General features: G+C 54.7%; 5 protein-coding genes across 5 annotated transcripts; 2 read left to right on the forward strand and 3 right to left on the reverse strand.

Annotated features, from left to right (window-relative positions):
- Positions 1-5689: 5689 nt before the first annotated feature.
- On the reverse strand, positions 5690-6822 carry CGCA056_v013669 (Protein-lysine N-methyltransferase EFM3; the record flags this gene model as incomplete). The annotated part of the gene is made up of 2 exons (XM_037328912.1): positions 5690-6505; positions 6577-6822. 2 exons carry the CDS (start codon positions 6820-6822, stop codon positions 5690-5692), a joined length of 1062 nt encoding a protein of 353 aa, XP_037172621.1.
- A 755-nt stretch (positions 6823-7577) lies between these two features.
- On the forward strand, positions 7578-8438 carry CGCA056_v013670 (40S ribosomal protein S24; the record flags this gene model as incomplete). Its single annotated transcript, XM_037328913.1, has 3 exons — positions 7578-7660; positions 7941-8188; positions 8362-8438. The coding sequence occupies 3 exons, from the start codon at positions 7578-7580 to the stop codon at positions 8436-8438; spliced, it is 408 nt and encodes a 135-aa protein (XP_037173199.1).
- Positions 8439-13258: 4820 nt separating this feature from the next.
- SSN3 (Serine/threonine-protein kinase SSN3) lies at positions 13259-16440 on the reverse strand (the record flags this gene model as incomplete). The annotated part of the gene is made up of 2 exons (XM_037328914.1): positions 13259-14550; positions 16350-16440. The coding sequence occupies 2 exons, from the start codon at positions 16438-16440 to the stop codon at positions 13259-13261; spliced, it is 1383 nt and encodes a 460-aa protein (XP_037173200.1).
- A 1921-nt stretch (positions 16441-18361) lies between these two features.
- On the reverse strand, positions 18362-19743 carry ARP2 (Actin-related protein 2; the record flags this gene model as incomplete). Its single annotated transcript, XM_037328915.1, has 3 exons — positions 18362-19092; positions 19171-19593; positions 19722-19743. The coding sequence occupies 3 exons, from the start codon at positions 19741-19743 to the stop codon at positions 18362-18364; spliced, it is 1176 nt and encodes a 391-aa protein (XP_037172656.1).
- Positions 19744-20224: 481 nt separating this feature from the next.
- Positions 20225-21097, forward strand: CGCA056_v013673 (Uncharacterized protein; the record flags this gene model as incomplete). The annotated part of the gene is made up of 2 exons (XM_037328916.1): positions 20225-20338; positions 20423-21097. 2 exons carry the CDS (start codon positions 20225-20227, stop codon positions 21095-21097), a joined length of 789 nt encoding a protein of 262 aa, XP_037172594.1.
- Positions 21098-21176: the final 79 nt, after the last annotated feature.

Consider the following 21176-nt stretch of genomic DNA (forward strand, 5'->3'; position numbering starts at 1 on the left):
GTAGGTAGACGAAGACAGAGTTCGGAGTGTCGTCAGCAAGCGTGTGCAGCGTGCACTGGCGAGATGTGGTCGTGTAATGACGAGGGGGTAGCGAGACGATGTCGTCAATGTGATGCTGTTCGGCAGGGTGGCAGATCGGTCACCGCAATGGTTCTCAGGTAGCTGGATATATATGCGAGTTGTCGTCGGCGGTGGTGGTGGTGAAGTTTGTTTTGTTTGTTTGTTCTCCAACAACGGTAAAAGAGGCGTCAAGCGGCTGATAAGAGCGCAGGAAAGGGCCTCGACGGTGAATGGCTGGGATGGGAGTGCGAGAGGGGGGGAAGAAGACGGAGGGCAATTGACTCGTGGTCTGGCTTGGTCCGATGGTTCGAGGAGGAGCAGAATGGCAGCGTGCGTCGAGTACTAATACCGAGTACGTTCGCTAGCTCTCCCGCCCTGTCGATGGCGTCGATCACAGGTGGAGCCGTCGTCCTTTGTCTCCTTTCAAATGAACCCCCGTTGGCGTGCAAGAGAAGGAGATGCGGACTGGGGCGCGGGCGTTGGGCCTTGTCCAACTGGTCCGACTTTTTGCGTGGGTTTGGCGGGGGTCGCGCAGCAGAGGTTCCCCTCAGATGTCGGTAATAAATGTGAAAAAGAGGAGAAGGGATGCAGCGACTGATCAGGGCGTGCCCGCTGGCGAGCAGATGTTTGGTCAGAGATTGAGGAGGTGAGGAGGTGAGGAGGTGAGAGCTCTTGTCCCGGTCCGGGAAAGAAGAGGCGATCAAGTAATATGTAGCTAAGGTGTGCGTCGTGCCTCTTTTGCAGTTTGCGGTGTGCACGTCCGATGCAGCTGGATAAGGGCCGGTTGGTCGGTCGGTACCGGTATTAAAAGTGTAAGCCAGGTCCAGTGTGTAAGAAGCTCCTCAACTGGGTTCCGTGGTTCCTCAATTGAAAGCCCCCCCCCCGGCAAATGGTAGGTGGTCCTGTCGGGCGTGGCAGGTTTTCCGGTTCTTGTTTTTATTAATAGTTAGGTGACGGTGGGATGTCGCCCGGAAGGGAATAAGCGGAGAGTTGACGAGATAAGGTAATGCGCGATGGAAGGGAACCAGAGACTTGTCAGAAACTGGGCGAGATGAGAATGAGAGACAGGCCAGGCACAGGAACCAGCCAGCCAGCACGTTGATTATCGCGGTGCTGTACCAATAATCAAAGCTTGGACGTCCCTCGTGGAAATCACCCCCGTTCGAAGTGGCGCTAAATAGAACCAGCAGAAAAAGCCACAGGGCGTTTAACACACCACACAATGCAAAGGGACCGGGATGTTTTGGGGCCCTCGGGGCTGGACTTCAACGTGGGTTTCTGTGTGTGCTTGCTGCGGTGCGTAACGCCGTATGGTGTCGACGGGCCAAGACTCAGGTGCGGTAGTGGTGTCCCACTGCTAATAAATACCAACAAACGGCGAAGCCGTTGTTGCAAAACCGACAGAACTGGGTAAGGCGCCCGGTAGTTAGGAGAAGGTATGCGCAAGCAGGGTGCGGAAAAGGGAATGGTGAACGCGCCGGCCGACAGCCGGGAGGTGGTCTGGAAGCTTTTTTTGGGACCAAGTGATGCTTTTGATGGAGCGGTTCAGGTCTGCCGTCGCAGGAGTCAAAGCCCAAAGAGACTAAAACTTTGGCTAACTCTCGTGTGTAGCGTGCGTTTCCGTTGTCCGTGACGGCAGAGGGGATGGACGGGAGGGGAGGTGTGAGACTTTTGTGTAGGTATGCAATTTGGGGACGGAGACCCAGACTCAGACAAGTCGGTACCAGAATGTGGTAGATACGGTCTGAAATCACACTGAACGGTGGTGGCCGGTGGTGGTGATGGTGACGATGAGGGGATGCCAACTACCTAATATTGGCGGCCGATAGCGTAAGACGGGACGGACGGGGATATGGATGTCTGGGAGATGGTGTGTGGAGGGAGCACTCTCGACGACCCCTGGTCCAATTAATAGACCCGGTCTAGCCCGGATGGGAGGTGGATGGTAATACGAAGACAACTGACAAGCGCGCTGTCGTCTTTCAATGCGTGTAGGCGCTGCCCGCAGTGGTTTTGCCCACTCGAATGGCAGGTCGGAGTTGGCAGAGGGGTCGGCTGTGGATGCGGTTCGCTGCCGGTGGTGCAATAAACCGGTTCGATGTTGCGCTATCCAACCGGTACAAGAAGGGCACAGCAATGGAGCATGCAACTAATTCCTAGTAACATGCAGCCCACGCGCTCCGATGAGAGGTCCAGTTGGTCCACGTTGGGGCTAGGCCTTGCTTGCTCTGCCCTTTTTGCTGGTGGTGGTGGTGTTGCTGGTGTACCGTGTATGTAAGGTGGCCCACGGATATGATGGCGCTATCTCCTGAGTTCTTTCGTGTAGGTGTTTTTGGGGGAATCTTTGGCCAAGTTGAGCGCCCTGATACGGGTCTACTTCCCAAACTGGTGGTGCGCAGGGTCGTGTTGGCGTGGCGCTGTTAGTGCAGCCGACGACAAGATTGTGATACCGACGATGCGGTTGGCGAAGGCGATAACAAAGTTCGATGATAAGGTGCGAGGGCCCGCGGAGGCGAAATCGACCTCAGCTGGCTACTAGCGTCTGCGCCTGTGTGGTGGTGCTGGTGCTCGTTGCCGGCGCCGTGGTGACGACGATGCTGATGCGATGCCAGAAAGAAGTCCCTGGCGAATGGGGACTGGAGGAGGTGCACGAAGCTGAGGTGATCGTGGTGTTGTTGCTGTTGCTTCTGCTGGGACGTAGTATTACCGGTATGGCTGTGCGGGCTCGTGTCTGCGGGGCCGCGCTGCTGCTTCTGCAGTTCTCGTGATTCCTGTTGATGATGCCGGTGCTTGTTTTGTTGTTGATGTCCGTGTTCAGGTTTATGCTGGAATTCCGGAGGTTCGGGGGTGATCCAGGTTATATCACAATGATACATAGCAATACGGAGAAATATGCTGGTGACAATAATGACGGGCTTGTCCTGGGTTTGGTGTAGACTAAGGTACTCGGAGGAGGAGGGAAAGGGTTGCTTGAGACTGAACAGCTGTCTCGGGGCTTGACGCCTTTGAGGCTGGTGGCATTTTGTACTTCCCAACTCGAGACCGCTACAGGGCCATTCGAACACACAAGTGACGTACGTGCCTCAGAAGACCATGTGGCTTGCCAGCGCTTGGGGTCTCACGTATCGCGATCCCACGTTTGGTCTCCCTTTGCTTTGCCATTTCTCCCTGCTTTTTAGGCCGTCGATGAGGTATTCGCCTGGTAATAATGGGGACACAAGGGGGCCACTCTTTGGCACACGGCCCGCTAATAACGCTCATGCTTTATGTTTTTTGCTCCGATGTGCTTTGAATAGAAGCTGTCCCCGGCACGACTTCCGAGCAAGACAGGACAAGCTGTGGCCAAAGCTGAATGCTGGAGGGGTTCTGGTAAGGGGACATCCTGTTTTCAGACGAATTCGCATGCTCGTGTTGCGGGAGATCCCTCTGGGCAGACGCCGCGGATCAGCCAACGCCTCTGATCTCAAGCGCAGCCTGGCCCCCATGCCCAGCAGGAAATGATGGTGAGCGGTGAAGGGTGTACACACCGCGCGCTCGTTGGGTGTCGAGATACCTTTTGGTTCAGTTTGGCAGCTTGAAAAGACCCTTCTTGCTGCTGTGGGTTGCATGGATGTCACTCCGACACCACCTTCAGAGAGGGCTTGCAAACGGACATTCGTCCGGGCGGGACGACCTCACCTCTCGCTTCAGGCTGGCGGCGCGGCGAAGCCAGCAACTGCACCTCTACCGAAGGCCCAGGAGCTCCCATCATCAAATGATCGGAGGGGATCAGAATTCCCTGACAGTCCAGCCTCTGGGATCGTCGCCCCCGGTGTACGCAACCGCAGCCACGAGACCACCAGGAGGCGGTTCGTACCTTGCAGAGAAGCTCCTTTGGCCCCCAATAGACGGAAGGGAAAGGTGACTGGCCGGCAATCCCAAAGTCCCCTTTTTTTTTTTTTTTTGACAAGTCGCAAACCACACCAGACAACACACGCACACCACATAGAATTCGATCCGAACCAAACATATGATGGGACTGATGGAAAAGACGATAGGCCGACCCATGATCTGAGCCTCTTCTGATCCTCATCCTTGGGGCGCGTGCGATGACTTCATAGCCTCGTTTCAACGGCTCGACCCTGCCCTGTTTCGTTCCCGCCTTTTTTTCTCCTCCCCCTAACCCCCTTCTCCTGATCCCGATCCCGCCCCCGGCCATGTTGCTCCCATGCCGTCAAAGGAAGGTCCAGAAGGAAAGATAGAGCTCCCCCAGCTATCAAAGCTCTGAGCTTCCACAAATGAAGGCCAGACCACCATACCGGTGGATTGGCAATGTGTTGGTGCTTCCAGAGAATGCCAGCCCGCCCAATCAGTGAGCTCCCTGCGTCTCTTTCCTCCTAATCGATGTTGCAAGGGTCCGTTCCTTCGTGCGAGCCACAAGACCTTCGCACGTCACCCAGGCCCAGCTTGCGTAGTGTTTCGCCATAATTTCCATTCTTTTCCCCCAGCAATTTTCAGCCACACCTTGAACGGTCGACAATATGACGTCCATCCGTCTGTCAGGCTCACCTTTTCACACGTCGTAAACCGGAGCGTAGTCTCCGTATTGAATTTTGTCAACACAGCCTTACGTAAATTCCATTCCTACCGGGTCAAGCTTTTTCTTCGGTATTGAAATGACTTTCTGGGGTTCTCAACCGACAATCGAAAAGCAACAGGCGAAGGTTAGAGGAGAAGAAAAGGTTGACCCCTCATCCTGAACGTTTGCGGTGCTCTCGAACTCTCTCCACGCCCTGAGACTGCCGGAGCATCAGGCCACATGCTTCTGGCAGCCCCGGGAATGCGGGGAAAGCTGGGGATGCATGAAGTTGACAGGCAATAACCTGATAATCGACTGGTTCGCGGAGGTCCCAGTGAATCTTGTTGGAGATGGCATGATGGGCTCGGGAAAAAAGCTTGCGGTGCATGCTCGAGCTCGCGAACGATGTTACTCGCCATGAACTGACTTTCAGCCCCGACTTTTCATCGTCGTGCGCACGACACCAGCTTGCCATTCGCAGCTGTAAGGCGCCATTCACCCTGGAAGTCACCAGTTTTCCCCTCTCCGCCCTCGAAGAAATCCCTGGAGGCTTCTCGGGTTTCGGGAGATCTCCCATTTTACCAGAGACGCTCCAGTTTCCAAGTTCAGACTGGACCCTGCGTTTTGGATTTGCACGCATGTCATCGTTGATCCTTGTCAACCTTGTGAGCTTTCCTCGTGCTGATGTAGGTTTTGCAGCGTCAGGCCATGAACTGCTGTTGCTGATTCATCGTCTCTTGTCAAGTTTATTGCGCTTCACATGTCGTGGTATTGCAACCAGCTGGCCTGGCGAAAACTCTTTTTTTGAGCCAGCAGTCACTGCGGTGTCTAGGCTACGGGAGTCCTGACGACGTCTTGTTAGCTTCCTTGGAAGGTGCGCCAGCGGTCTAGAACTCTCTGTGCTCGAGAGATGCGTCGCCTCGCCGGTGTTGCGTTCCGCAAGTTGCATATGCACGATGCCGAACGTTCGGCGCGGTGGCTCGGACAGCTGCATTGCGGTAGCATCAAGCTTCTTGCCGCGTGGGCTTAACCGCGGCTTATCAGGGCGTCACGGTCGCTTTGATGACGATCTCACCACATCACGCTTGTGCTCGTACTCGAGGGCGCAGACACTCGGCATATCCGGATGGGAACGCTGTCGCTGTAGAAGGGGCCCTTTTGCAGCGCCCTGGCGGTAATGGGAAAGTCGACGTAGTCCAAGCCCATACCGCGTTCGCGGCAGCGGCTGCAGAAGGCCTCAAAGGTAACCTCGTTGCGTTGAGTTGCAGATATCAAGACCTCAACCTTGGGGAAGAGGGTGAACAGCTCCTCGGCCGTCGCGATAAGCGCTGGGATGATGCTCTGGTCGTACGTGATGTCGGCGCCGATGACGACGTCGACGCTCTCGCCATTGTTCCACTTCTGATCTTCTGTTCCGATGAGGGCGTGTCCCCATCTCAGCTCCATGGGTCTAACCAGCTCGCTGTTTTGAAGATCGTTGAGGAAGAAACTCTCTGGGAGGTTGTTGATAACATCATCAGACCCGTCCGACGCAACAACGTGAGCGGCATCAAGGTGCTTGGCGCAGAGGATGGCGAGATATCCGGTTCCTGCACCAAGTTCCAAGACCCTTTTTCCGTTGATGATCTGATGGTTGGCGCATAAGTACTGACCAAGGTGCAATGCGGCTTCCCAAGTTCGGAGACCCGTGGTACCAGACGCAGAGATCAGCGAGCGGGCCTCAAGCAGGGTGATGTCAGGTGTAGATAACGGCCAATCTGGGGATATGCTCTCCAGTCCACTAAGGTGGTATGTGACGTAGGACTTTTGCTGGACGGAAGATGCCTCGGAGGGGATTGGATTCGCGAGAGACTCTGACAAGGCTGTCATGAGATCTTCCGAAACCTCCTGAGGGTAGTCAGACGCTTCCGCCCAGGAACGTGTTATGCTTGGGTGTTACAGATTGAGGGGGCACTTACATGCTGGTCCCAGTCCTCAATACTCGACTCTATTCTCGCGACGAGCTCTTTAAGTACACGAAGTCTATATCGACCTGGAGGCGCGTAACGTGGGCCTTCGTCTGAAAACAGCTTCTTGTAGATTGCATTCTGGGCCTGTGGTTCTCGAATAACTTGAGCGGGTGGATAATCTGGCGTTGGCTCGAGCTGCAGATATTGGGAGCAGAACCGATTGACGGAGTCGTCTGGTGTTGAAAGATGCATCATCTTGGCAATGAATCTGGTACTTTGTGCCTGGTGCCTGGTGAAGTTGACCAGGGTTTGAAGTGAAGTTGTCGTGTTGCCCAATTGGGAAGTGGGTTAAAAATTGGCAGTGAGGAGGCACCAAAACGGATGCTCCTGCCTAAAAAACAATGTTGTTGATTGACTCTTCTGAAACCACCTCGGTGCGAGAGGAATTGGAATCAGATCCAAGGTAAAGATTAAAAGCGAAAGAATGATCCGGTATCGGTCTCTCATATCTTGTCAAGGCATGTCAGTGGAATTCAAGATGTCGACATGAACAGAGTCGAGGGGCACTGAGATGTTGCTGAGTCAGAATCGCAAAGTTGAGCCGTACAAACACAGTGCAGCATCGGACCCCTCCACAAGCTGCTTCAGCGTTGGCGACATTTCCAGAGTTGCATCCCAAAAATTCTAATTCGCTGGGCGGAAGGTGGCAGTCACATGACTTGGTACGCTCTTGCCAGACACGAAAGAGAAAAAAAAAAGGGAAGGATCCAGTCGCCCCACGTGACCCCGACACTTGCTGCCACTCTCCATTGATGGCAGGCTGCTGTGCGCCGTCCTGAGGCACGGACGCTTTCTAGGGCTTCCGCCCAATTAAGCGAACCAGTCCCCCTCGCGGAAATTTCACCTCTGGTACCCCATCACAATTCTCAGGACTTTGACGATATCACACCTCTCCGACTTTCTGTCTCAGCGTCAACCCTCTCGACAGACAGATCAGCCCAACCGCAAAGATGGCGGACGTCGACACCCCCGTCACCCTGCGAACTCGCAAGTTCATCCGTAACCCCCTGCTTGGCCGTAAGCAGATGGTCGTGTGAGTTTGCCCCCTCAAGATTTCCGTCTTTGTCTCGCCCAAGAAGCCCCGAATCGAAGAAGAGGAGGAAACCACCGCAACGAAAGGAGCATCCAACCGCGACAATCCATCACCGCCGCCATCGAAGACCGAAAGACAGCGACAACTGCGACACTTTTGTCGGCCACAAATTTTGACGAAACGCGAGCGCGTGGAGGAAGCATGGGGCAACCGGGGCAAAGGGCGAAAAAAAAAGTTCGATGCAAGAGACTTGTGTGTGCTGACTTTGCCCGCGCAACAGTGACATCCTCCACCCCGGCCGTGCCAACATCTCCAAGGATGAGCTCCGTGAGAAGCTCGGCTCCTTGTACAAGGCCACCAAGGACCAGATCAACGTCTTCGGTCTCCGCACCCAGTTCGGTGGTGGCAAGACCACCGGCTTCGCTCTCGTCTACGACTCCCCCGAGGCCATGAAGAAGTTCGAGCCCCACTACAGACTGGTCCGCGTTGGCTTCGCCAACAAGATCGAGAAGGCCAGCAGACAGCAGCGTACGTCGACACCGGTCCGCCACCCAGGGAGGATATCAGGAGGTCTTGCGGAAGCGGTCGGGCATCTCCCCGAATGCCGTCCCTCTGCTGGGCCGTCTGGTGTCTCCCGCGCGGTGGCGAACAACACCCCCCACCCCCCTGAAGCAAACGCTGACATTCCTCGCGCTCCACAGGCAAGCAGCGCAAGAACCGCCAGAAGACTCTGCGCGGAACGGCGAAGGTCAAGGGTGCCAAGAAGAAGAAGGAGTAAGCGGTTTACCTTGCCTAGGGTCAAGGCGCATGAGGGATTCCCCGGATCATCCGCACCGTGGGCGGCGTTGGTGGAACATCAAAATGAAAAATGTCGTCAACTTGGGCTCGTGTGTTCCTTGGGGGTTCCCTTATCTCATGGGGTCATCCAACCGGCTGCGGCTTTGTGCATTATTCGACGAAGAAATAATGCGGCTTTTGCATCGTCCCTTGGTGTGTCTTCGGCTGGGTTGGTCGGAGCACATAAAATTCTAGAGTCTACGCGGCGTGAAAGGGGGAATGGGTTCATGATTCTCTCAAATATGAAATGCATCAAAACAAACCGTATGCCTTGGTTCCCCAAACAGTTGACCCGCATGTTTCGTGTGATCGTTCGGCAGTGACATTGATTCCCATCCAAGTTGGGAATTTGTTTACATCTGGGGAACCTGGGGAGAGCCCTTTCGACAGGGCCCGGCAGAGGACTTGGTGCGGCAGTTGCCTTGCTGGTGGCTCTGCGAACAACTAACCCGCTGTCCGCGATAAGTGATTGTATGGTGGCAAGATATGGCGGCAATTTGCTCAACCCTACCGATGATGTACAGAAGTTTTTCCCGGTGCACGGTCTTGCCTGCCGTGCCCGTCAAAGAGTCCATTTCAAGGTTTCGCGAGGTTCAGACAAGCAAGCATTCGTCCCCCGTGGGATGCTATTCGCATGGACAAGAAAACGACGAGCCACGTCGACAGAGTCGCCAGCCAAGAACCCGCATTGAATTTTCATTTGGTCACTCAGTCTTTCATCGAGCTGATTCAAAACAAAGCCCTTGGTATTTGATTGCCTTCGTTGCATGTACGGGGGTAGAAACATCGCAAACGCTGCTACTGTCATTTGCCGTTCGAAAGAAATGGATGCCAGGATGCTGAGCATTTATATTCAAGAAATGAGGGCAAATGATAGCTTTCCTTTGTCTCTGCGCGCTCTCATGGATACCATTCAATTCTAGACCTACCTCGGCTGCTCACCTTCGATTTGGATATGAATCTCGTGATGTGGTGTGGGACGCAACACTCCCACACGTGAATCTGTCGGCGCGAGTTGACCAGCGTTCCGTCACGCAGACAGCTATGTGTAAGGCATTTAAGCCATTGCTTGTCTTCTTGCTTAGCAAAACGAAGCCAAAATACTGGCGGAGTCAGTTGGCACTTCTAAGGAAATGATATTCCTTTGTATGTCAGCCGACGAAATACCTCAGGGGTGGTTGGCAAGGAACTCCGCATTGGACGTTGCCAGCCAGAGTATACACAGACACGGATAACCATGCGATCAGGATCGTCCAGAGAGCCGCAGAACAACGCATGCGAATTCCAAATAGATTGGCTTCAGGTGAGATTTTCTGGGGGGTTTTCTCGAAAGGCATGCTGGTCTGTGTAAACACGGCAGACAATCACACCATAATCGCGCTATTCAATTTGTAAAGATTTTGAGAGATTTGTATCTTCCTAAGATTATATACGATTGAGACTGTAGTCGCCGAAGCGTCAATGATTAGTTAATGTGCCAGATTGTCCACGCTCTAATGACGTTTTTCGCAGAACAGGTGTATAGATCGTGTCCAACAAAATCCCAACTTCAACAACAATCGACCTCTTTCCTCCAATGTATTGGTCGGAAAGATGGAGCAACTTCTTTCCATGTAGCCAGCTCTGTGAGAAGTATTTAACATCGCCATGGACACGCATATGGTTGCAATTTTTGGAACACAATGGCTTTCAATTTGGCTGCGTTAAAGCAGATGGTTGGAGTTTGTGGCTGGTTGAATTTCAAATGCTCGGGTCCAACGGGATCACACAAGCCCTGCCCATCGTCGTCACGACGATTAAGCTTCAGGAATAAAGTCGGCATTCACAAATGGTCATCGCTATCTGCATTTGATGGTGCGATGTATTGGGCAGTATAAGCAAGAAATTATGGAGAACGATGGAGACATAATATTGTATGGCGAAAGCTAATGTGCTTGATCGACTATGATAGCCCTGATTTCTGGCTTTAGGTGTGGTTTCTACATCTCAATGTGCTCTAACCAAGCAAACTTCTAGAACGATTGTGTAGAGATTCTAAGAATGCTGAAGCGAAAGGCGGTGTTTGGTTAGGCCCCGGACTGGAAGCTTCCTAATAGAAGCACTTGACAATTGTGGTACAGACGGTATCGGAAGGACTGGATCTCTCCGCCACATCACTTGATTGCTTCTTCGAGCTTGCGTGAGGCGACGGCTTGTATTAAAAAAGAACATCTTCTAGTAAGTTTTCAATGCCAACCAGAAACAATTTGCTGGGCAACGCTTACCCTTTCGCTGAGACTCTGCTATGAATTTCACTGCGCCTCAGTTCTTGTTTAACCCCTGTCATGGAGCTATCTAGCTGTTTCTAATTTGATATGAGCATCGAGTACACATGAATAAACCGCAGCGAACACCGGACGCCATCAGGCTCGAAGGACAGAAGGAAGACAAAGGTATCGGACAATTGAGGAACGCAAAACCATAATCAAGGGACAAGTTGACGTTATGAACGACAACTTTTGTCGAATCAAATAGACATCTATGCAGATCCAACGAGGACACATTTGTTTGGCGTGGAACAACCACCACACCAGGCGAGTCACGGGAGTTTTATACTCGCCCCCTTCGGAGCAAGGCATAGGCTCGCACACGTCTCCAGTCGGTCTCACGCGGAAGATAACCCGTTTCTGAGAACTTGCCTCTAGAACCCAAGACTGCGCCGAGGCCTTCGTCATGCACCGCAAATACCTATTAGCAGCAGCCAACAAGGCTGACGCTCGTTCAGTTGTCGCGCCAAGTATTTCGGAGATAATTTCAAAATAAATGCTTTTATATAAAAGCGGCGGTCGTTCTGCTCTTTTGGAACCTCTCTGCAGCAAGAGACGCACAATAAAACGCTCCATTCTTTGGTTCCAATCAAATGGTTCCGGCCTTCACGTGCTTCTCAACGACACCACATCCTAATCATGCGAAAGATGTATCTGTCTGTCCGAGATCCTCGCCCACGCTCTAATGATACGCCTCAACCAACCGTCCATGAATACGCCACTGAGCAAAGACAGGGAAGGAAGACGTTGTCGACTAGGGAGAGAAAGCAAGACTTTTGCGCGTATCCTTGTCGATCAATTCCCGTCTCATAGATAGGCCACCTCGGCTTCAAAAACATCACAATACGAACTCCAACAGACCCGGAAGACCGTAAGATTGTTGCTTAGCCAGTGTAATGTGTCCAAGGCTACGCTTTATAGACACCCCACAGCCTACGCGATGCGGGGCGATCCGACCACCTCCCCAGTTTGACGTCTTTGATGTGTATAAAGGCCCCGACATATTTGCCCATACTCTTGGGTGCTTCGTCCCCAATGAAACTCTTAAGAAAAATTGCAAATTCTCAGTGGAAACACTACGAACAGAGTACTAGTTCTGTTGGGCAGCGATTCTCAAAATTGACGCCAAACAGCCCCAAGTCACGCCTTCGTGCCATCGTCTTCTCTCATGACTGCTTCTGCCATTGTATTCATACAAATATACTAAGATGATCCAATATTCTCTTTTCATATCAAACATCGAACGAAGTCGGGCGGCGCTCACCACCTGTCAGTCATTAGGATGATGAAGATCCGCAGCAGGTACTAGCTGACCAATTCTACAATTCTGGTTAGAAGCACGAAAAGGTGCTCACATGAGCGTACTTAAGCTACCGACACCTAGGCAGGCATCGATTCACGACCTCAGGATCAAGATTCTTGCAAGACACCCTGGAAGCGATCAAGATCCAGGTGCGATGTCTTCTATAAGAGACGAAGAAGTCAGGGCCGGCCCTGTTTTCTCGACCAGAATCTGACCCAGGCAAACATCTGACAATTGCACCTGGTCCATCCAGAAGGCAATTAGGACATAGTTCGAGCCCGAGGTCGTTTCAACGCCTGCCGCGATACTGTTGCCGCGATATTGTATGGTCCAGTCGCGCTTGAAGTGTTCCAAGACTATTCTTCATCGGCCCGCGTTTGATCCCCACCCAATACTCCCACGGAGGAGGCAAAGACCCGGAAGCATTGAGAATTTGGTTCAGTCGGAAAGGAACAAGCCTCTCTCTACCAGAACATCCCCAGGTAACCCTTCGTCACGGAGCTCACATCTTTCATCTCCAGACGAAGTCGCAGAGATGCTAGAGATGCATATTGGCTGTCTGGCCTATATTTTCAAGTACAACATCAACGCCTTATATAGCACAAGACCCGTACACCCATCGGAAGCCAGAATGAGGATGTCCGGCCCTTCGACGATGCCATATGGCCGGAACGTGTCGGGTAGGAAGACGGACACTCCTCTCCAACGACCAAGTCGGGCAACACCGCTTTTCTCGTATAAGGTACATAAGGGGCCGGGGACTTCATATTTGGTATCGAAACAGGCAAATCGGCTGTTGAAGGAATACACCTGTATCGCTGTTAGCCAAATTTTGGTATATCGTCATGTGAAGCGTCAGGCTGACTTGCTCGTTATCACTCGATGCGGGCAATCTTCCTACCTCTGCCCGTTCTCGGCACCTCTTTCAGTATATTCACACCGTCCCTGCGATGTCACTCATACTCTTACTCGCACACAGCGTGCTTCATCAAGAGGACCTCGTCCCCATCTTCCATTTCATCTAATATAACTCATATGGTATCAACGCCCCAAACGCCGCTTCTATGCCCCCACCCGTCCAAAAAAACTCCGGCGTAGAGAAAAAAGCAACCACACGCCTCACCTCACACGCCCCCTGCACGAAAACCACCCCTACATGTCCTTCATCCTCTTCACCGGCCTCGCCAACGAATCATCCGGCAACCCGCTCCTCTTCGTCCCGGGCAAACTACTCGTCCGGATATCGTTGTCGTCCTGGCTGACCCTCCTGTGCGGGTACTCGTTCTTCAGCCCCTCAAAGCAGTGCGCGTTCAACCGATCCCCCGTCGAGAAGAACGGGTGCTGCAGCGCCTTCGCCGCCGTCAGCCGCTCCACGGGGTCGTACTCCAACAAGCTCGCCAGCAACTTGTACCCCTCCGCGCCCAGGCTCGCCAGCGGCGCGTTCTGCGCGTTCGGCGCCGACGTCGCGCTGCTCGACTGCCCCTGCGAGATGGTGCTGTAGTACCACTTCTCCAGGTTCGACCCGTTCGCCGGCGGCGGCTGCTGGTGGTGGTGCCCGCGGTGGTGGCCGTGGTGGTGCGGCGTCATCGGCGGCTGCAGCGTGCCGAGCTGCGTGTACTCGGGCATGGCGGTCAGCAGCGGCCACCGCTCCTTGGTGGGCAGGCCCATTATGTCGACGATCTTCTGCATCTGATTGCGCTGGAAGGGCACCGTCTTCTTGCTGTCCATCTTGGCCTCCTCGCCCTTGAAGATGGGTCGCAGCGAGAGGAGCTCCGCGAAGATGCAGCCGATGGCCCACATGTCGATCGCGGGCGTGTAGTGCCGCGAGCCGAGGATGAGCTCGGGCGCGCGGTACCAGATCGTCACGACGACCTTATCGCCGCTGAAGAGCGAGTGCAGCGGCTTGTCGAAGCGCCGCGCGAGGCCCAGGTCGCCGATCTTGACCTCGCCCGCGGAGGTGACCATGATGTTGGCCGGCTTGAGGTCGCGGTGCAGGACCCAGTTGGCGTGGAGGTACTGGCACCCGTTGAGCAGCTGGAACATGATGCTCTTGACGGTCTGCGGCGGGATCGGATGGCGCGGGTTCTGCGTGTGGTGGTGGATGATCTGCAGCAGGTCGTGCTCGGCGTACTCGAAGACCATGAAGATGCACTTGTCCTCGAGGATGATCTCAACCAGCTTGATAACGTTGGCGTGCTTCAGCTCGCTGCACAGGGACATCTCGCGGATGGCGGACTGCGAGATGCCCGTGTAAGAGATCTGCTCGCCCTCCTTGTCGGGCTTGAACTTCTTGATGGCGAACTCGCCGGGCTGGCCCTGGCGGCCGAGGGCCTTGTAGACGCGGCCATAGGTTCCTGAGCTGATGAAGCCGACGACCTTGTACCGCTCGATGACGCGGACCTTGGGCTGGTAGTTGATGTGGCCTACGCCGCGGTCTGCTGGGTCTGTGAAAAGTGAGGTTAGTATGGCCTGAGGTGATTTTTAAGGTGTGGAGAATCTTGAATTCAAGATGTAATCGGAAGGGGGGGGATGCCAAATACAAGAGCTGTGACTGTGCAGGCCGCCGTAGCCGATACCCCTCCACATATTTAGGGACGTATGCGGGAGGATGGAAGGAGGGGTGGTATAAGAGACCGGGCGAGAGAGAGAGGGAGAAGAGATAAGGTTTTTAATGATATGCACTCGCTTCACACACGACACATGTCTCCTTGGTTGCGTCTGTCTTTGTACAAGCGGAGGATGAGATGAGGTGAGACCTCTCACAGCGACACAGGGCTGACTATGAGAGAGACAATCACACGATTGACGAGAGCACAAGACGACTGAGATGAGGGGGCCAAGACAAGGCAAGGCAAGCTCAGGCAAGAAAGCTCACCGCCGATCTAGGTCCAGGCCTCGGAAGGGACTGACTGGGGGCTGAATTGAGGCAATGGGCTGGAGTTCGCGGGGTTCGGGCGCCTCCTAAGCTTTAAGCAGGCCAGCCAGAGCACGGCGGAAGAATGCAGCCTGCCACCCGCCGAAGGCCCGAAACACACAGCTGGGAAGACCTGGGTGGTGCCGGCGCCCTTCCGCTCTCCGCCTGGGCGCTCGTGTGAGATGCAAAGGGAAAGCGAAAAAAAAAAATGGGAAAAGGGAAAAAGGGTGTGGTGGAGACAGAGGAGACGAAAATGAGATCGAACAGAGGGAATGAGGAGAAGAGACGAGACGCGAACGCAACGTGAGTGCAAGGCCTTCCGACAGAGATATGTATGCAAGAGGCAAGTTTGGTCGTAGGCGGGATTCCCGGCAGGATGGGATAGGAGGGGTGGAGGATGGGATTGGGATGCGATAGGATGTGAACTGGGGTCGTGATGAATGGGTGTGTAAGGCGACGTGATGTGAGCTAGTGTCGGGTAGTTGGATAATCAGAAAGGATGAGGTAGATTGGGGGTTTTAGGGGGCCAGAGTGAGAAACGACGACGCAGTTGCAGCCTGAGAGGCAAGCGAGGAGCTGTGCCGCGGCGAAGTACAATGACCCCGATTCCCGAGGATGAGCTCTCTCTGATCAGTCGTTTCCCCAAGGCTCTTGGCAGCTATGCAGAGCGCAGCCAAAGAGCAGCAACAGCCAGAGACAGAGGTGTGTGTGTATGTGTGTGTGAGTGTGTGCAGTGCAGTGTGCAGGATTAGCAGTGGGAGGGGTGCATACGGCGAGATACGATTCGATACACCAGGACGGATGGGACGCCGGCCGGGGTTGGGGACTGTCGATCGACAAGAGGAGAAAATGTGGATAAAACAAAATTGTAAAAGCAACGAAGGCGAAAGGGGAAATCCACGGGGGAGAAGGCGGCGTTGGCGGTCGACGGCGGAATTGGGGTCAGATGGATCATTCCGAAGATATAAGTACTTCATCTCACGCCGTCCCCCATCCTTTCTTTCTGTCTGTCTTTGCAAACTCCCATGGGAGCTTCTTTTTTTTTTTTTTTTTTTTTTTTTTTTGTCTGCCGCCAATATTCTCGCTCAACTTATTTTTTATGTTGCACGTCGCTTGACTTTTGGGTTTGTCCGCCGCCGTCGCCGCCGCCTCAAACGACACATTGACAGTAGTTCGAGTCAGGTAGATGGGCAAAATTGGGGATATCAGAGTAAGCCAACTCGAAGCAGGGGCGAACACAGACGCGGAACGTCCGTTTGTGAATAAGGTAAGGCAAGGTAAGGGACGGCGGGTACCATGAAGGAAGCACAAGCAAACACCAAAACTCACCTTCAAACGCGGCCTGGACGCTTCTCTTGAGCGTGCCCGTCCGCACCGAGCTGGGGCCAGAGGCGACGGATGGCGGGTTGGTCAGGCTCATCATCCGACAGCAACGAGCGTCTCGCTCGGTAAGCTCTGGAGTGATGTGGTGGTCCGTAAGAGGTTCCCTGCAATGTGGGAATTCGATACTGCGTGGCAGACTCCTTCCCAGCCGGTCCAGTTATCCGAAAGATCCAAAACACCTAAACGCCGTTATCCGCGTGGCCCTTTTCTTTTGGCCCTCAGCAGCAGGCCTGAGGTTGTCACTGCTGGGTTTCGAGCTTCGCAGCCCGAGTCCAATGGCGTTATGCCACAACCGTCAATTTGGTTTGTCGGTGCCCCGGTCTAGAGGCTAAAACTGAATGGAACTGCGTGTGTCCCGGGAACCTGGTCTGTCGCTTTCGCACCTACCCTCGGAAAGAGAAAGGCAGGCGGCGGGAACGTGGCGAAATGGAGACTCAATTACTTTCCCGGTGGATATCGTTCGGTCCAAGCCTGGATCCGGGATAGAGGCAGTGTCAAGACGGGGTAGGTAGGATAACCCAAGATCCGTGTCGCCGCCAAAAGGGCCAAGGCTTCAAGGTATAACAAGACGGCGCCGGCCGAAATTCAATAAATGTTGGGGTCAGGCACGTCTCCGTCCGGCGTCAGTCAGCGTTCAGCGTCAGCGTCAGCGTCAGGTCAGGCCGGGCGTGGGACCAGCCTCGTGCGCGTGCGCGGTTGAGATGCGAAAGTGGAGGATGGCGCAATATCCCGTCGGCCAGAGGGGCCGGGCGAGTGCTTGTGCTTCTTGTGCTTGCTTTGGTATCGCAGTAGATTCTTTTTTCCTGTTCGGAGGTTTCTTGTTTCTCTGCTCACTGTGGTCCTGTGCTGCAGGAGAGCAGAAGTTATGCCCGAAAGCCCAACGGCTGCTGCGCGTTGGAGACACGAACAAAAAGGAAAGGTGGTGTCGCCCGATGCCTGTACAGGCCAAATCTGGCCGCGACGTGGGCTGGGCTGGTGATAGGGCGAATTCGCGCGGGGGTCACCAGCAGCAGCAGTAGAATCTCAGTGAGATTCGGAGATCGGAGGATATGCGCGCGTGCCACCACCACGCGTGCGGTGAGCTTGTCCCAGGCACTTCGGCCGGGATTTCCGGGGGCGCGGGCGGGTATCTGGGTTGTAAGTTGCCGGAAGGGGGCTTGATGCGGGCAGTATATCTGATGTGCGTGTGAGGATCTCCCCCAACTGCGCAGGTTAAAAAATAGCGGCTGCGTATGTAGTGTAGTGTAGGTAATCTGTAGGTTCCAGTAATGTATGCGCGATGATCGGCGTCGCGCGTCCCGCACGAGTCGAGAAATGTTTCGGTGTTTACTGTGTGCGATCACGGCCGAATGGCGGTATCAAGTGCGGAGAAGGCGGACGGAGAGTCGCATTGGGATGGAGAACCTGGCAGAGAAGCGACTCGGGCCGGCAATGCGAGAGACAGCAGCGAGAGGTGTCGGCGCAGGACCATTGACGCAGAAGCGAGTGAGAGCACCGGCGGTCGTGATGAGTGAAGGAGTGAGGAAAGTGACGTTTCACTGAGAGCAATAGAAAGCGAGGCGGCGTGGCTGTCATTCATAAGGCCCGGCTGCTCTGCCTCTGCTTGTGCTTGGTGGCGGAAGGCGCTTGCCTTCTGCCTACAGTGCCATTCCTGCCATCCCAGGCACGGTGTTGGAGCAAGGGCATCAATCAGACTTCCCCTTCCATCCCAACACCTCACAGCTCCTTGCTTTAGGTTGCCTTACCTAATGCTTTCCCTTTCCCCTGACAGCTTCACATGAGACAGGGACGGCGACACAATGCTACGTCAGTAACGGACGTAAAAAAGACTTCATCAACTTTTTCGTTAGAAAACAAAAAAAGAGGCTCTAGAAACCTGTCGCATGCATGCCACTCTACCAACAAGAAGACCAAGATCAGCCACAGCACACCCCCGGGGATGATTACACCGCGGCCGTCTATCGCGGGCCAAGCTTCTCCAGCACCCGCGGGCCCTGCTCATCCCACTCCTGCTTGGTAACCCACATGCCCTCCTTGTCCGCCATGATGTTGGCCAGCACCGCACCTCCGAGGAACACCATGTGTCTTCGGCGGGGTGGGTCCTCTATCCGGACCTTGAACTTGTTTAATCTCTCCGGGTTGCCGCCGAGCACCCGTGTCAGCCACAGCTGCTTGAGCTCCTTCTCCAGACGCGAGGGCAGACCGGGGTACATGCTGCTACCACCCGACAGGACGATAGCCTTGAAGAGTGACGACCTGACGTCCACGTCGGCCGCCTGGATCGTGTTGAACAGGAACTCAGCAATGCCCGGCTGTTCGCAGTCGACGAGGTGAGGCTGGAACAAGCACTCGGGCGCCTCGAAACGTTCGCTGCCCACCCGGATGACGCGGCCGTCGGGTAACGTGTAGCTCTCCACCAACACCGTCGTGTCCTCGCTGAGGCGCTTGTCCAGCTCCAGGTCGTACGAGACGTAGCAGAGCTTCTCCTTGATCTGGCGGACCGTCTCGAAGTCGGCCGTTCTGTTGAGCGCGTATCCGCGGCGCAGCAGGAGCGCAATGAGGTTGCGCGTGACGTCGCGGCCGGCAACGTCGAGTCTGCGGGTGAGGTGGTTGAGGACCACGGACTCGTACACGGGGACGATGTGGGTCACGCCGTCTCCCGAGTCGACGACGACACCGGAGCTGAGACCTGGAAGCAGCCAAGTTAGCCCCATTGTGTACGCAATTGCTCATCGACGTTAACGTTGGTTTCGAGAGGGTATCTTACCTTGGGCGTAGAGTGCCAACACGGCCTGGATCGCAACGTAGACACCGCCAAATCCGTACCGGTCGAACATGACCTCGCACATCTGCTCACGGTTCCGCAGCGGGTTCATCGGGGGCTCGGTCAGCAGGATCTTGCGTCCTTGCGTGTCGACCTTCATCTTCTCGTTGAAGGTGTAGTCCCAGAGGTGCTGCATGTCCTCCCACTTCTTGACGATACCGTTCTCCATGGGGTAGCTGATCTGGAGCATGGTGCGGGCGGCGGCGGCCTCGTCACCGCACATGATGTCCTTGATAACGAGGTCATTGGTGTCTCCTTGCTCTTCGGTTCTCAGGATTGGTCGGCCGACGATGGAAGGGTATTGGAATTCGGGGAAGTTCTGCGCTGCGTAGCCGACCTTGAGGAAACCGGTTCCTCCGTCGAGGACTGTAGTGGATCTTGCGTCAGCCACCTCCCCATGATCATCAATCATCAATCAGCCAAGCAGCGGTGATGACGGGTAGCTGTCCAGGAGCCAGCCGCTGCAGGGCGGTATCAGGAGAATTGCGTCTTACCGATGGGGGCCTCGGCTGCCATTGTGAAAGCAGAAGCTGAAGCTGCAGGGCTGAGAGGTTGAGCTTCTGTCTTGGGAGGGAGGGAGAGGTGTGGTTGGGTTGGGGAGAGCACCCGGGAAGCTGTTACGTCTGTGTCGTCGATAGTGGGGTTGGTTGGGTTCGCTGCCTCCAGCTGTCCAGTGCCAGTGCTGCAACTGGATCGTCACACAGCGGTGGCTGAGCAGGCGCTGTCACGTGATACCCCGCAGCACGGGCAGTCTGCACCACCACACCTTCCTTCGACACCTGTGCTCGTCTGAGCGGTGCACCTGCTGAGTGTGAGATGTCGCTGTCAGCGCAACCGGGCCGGCAAACCCCACAATTGTCGGCACTGTCTCCACTGGCCGGCGGCGTGAACGCAGCTTTTAGCCCGTCGGGGTTGCTGCGTTTCTCTTGTGAATATTTCCCAAGGTGTCGTGAACATATCCCATATTTCTCATCAAGTTTCACGCCAAACAGCAACCATGACGACCCGGCTTCTCCGTCGAAATATCAAGATCCTCGTGATCAACCCCAACTCCTCTCTCGACATGACGAGGGGCATGGAGAAGGCCATTCAGGGAATGCCCCTGCACGATGTAAGCTGGGGGGTTGAAGCTGTCAACATGCCATCCGTGATGGCTTGACAGTAAAAAGCATCACTGGCTGATCTCTAACGCCAGTCCCTCGAAATTCACACTTACACGGCGCCGTCCGACAGCCCCGCCAGCATCAACGACGACGCTGACATCCAGCGCAGCACCGAGGCCGTGCTCAGCAACCTCACCAACGAGCAGATTGAGCAGTACGACGGCTTGCTCGTCGCCTGCTACAGCGTCCACACGCTCGTCGAGAAGCTCTCTCAGACGTACCACAACAAGCTGGCCGTCACCGGCATCTTCGAGGCAAGTGTCCTCACTGCAATCTCACTCCTTCCTCACACCTCACCTGGCGCCACCTCTTCAAAATGGGGCGTGGTGACCACAGGTGACTTCTGGGAGAAGCATCTCAGCCATGGAGTCAAGTGCTATCTTGGGCAAGCCGAGGAGGCAGAAAACGCCAAGTTTGGTGGAGTCATGACTACCGGGTTGACTGCCGCAGACTTCCATCACGTCAGCCCTGAAGAGGTCCAGGAGAAGCTCGTCAAGGCGACCAAGAAGCTGCTCAACAGCGGCGATGTTGGCTGCGTGGTCATGGGGTGTGCGGGCATGGCGGGCCTTGAGGAGATCATTCGCAATTCGGCGATAGATGTCTACGGTAAGGAGAAGGGTAGCCAGATCTATGTTGTTGATGGCGTCAAAGCTGGCATTTTGCAATTGGAGCAGACCATCAGAAGCAGGAGGCTGTTTCAAAGCTGAGCAATATCAATATACCCTATGGAAGTCTGTAAACGCCTTTTATTCCCATCCAATTACCTTGATGATGATTGAATCGCCA

The sequence above is a fragment of the Colletotrichum aenigma genome (assembly GCF_013390185.1).
Source record: "Colletotrichum aenigma strain Cg56 chromosome Unknown KSG_Cg56_contig09, whole genome shotgun sequence".
NCBI classification, from domain to species: Eukaryota; Fungi; Ascomycota; class Sordariomycetes; order Glomerellales; family Glomerellaceae; genus Colletotrichum; species Colletotrichum aenigma.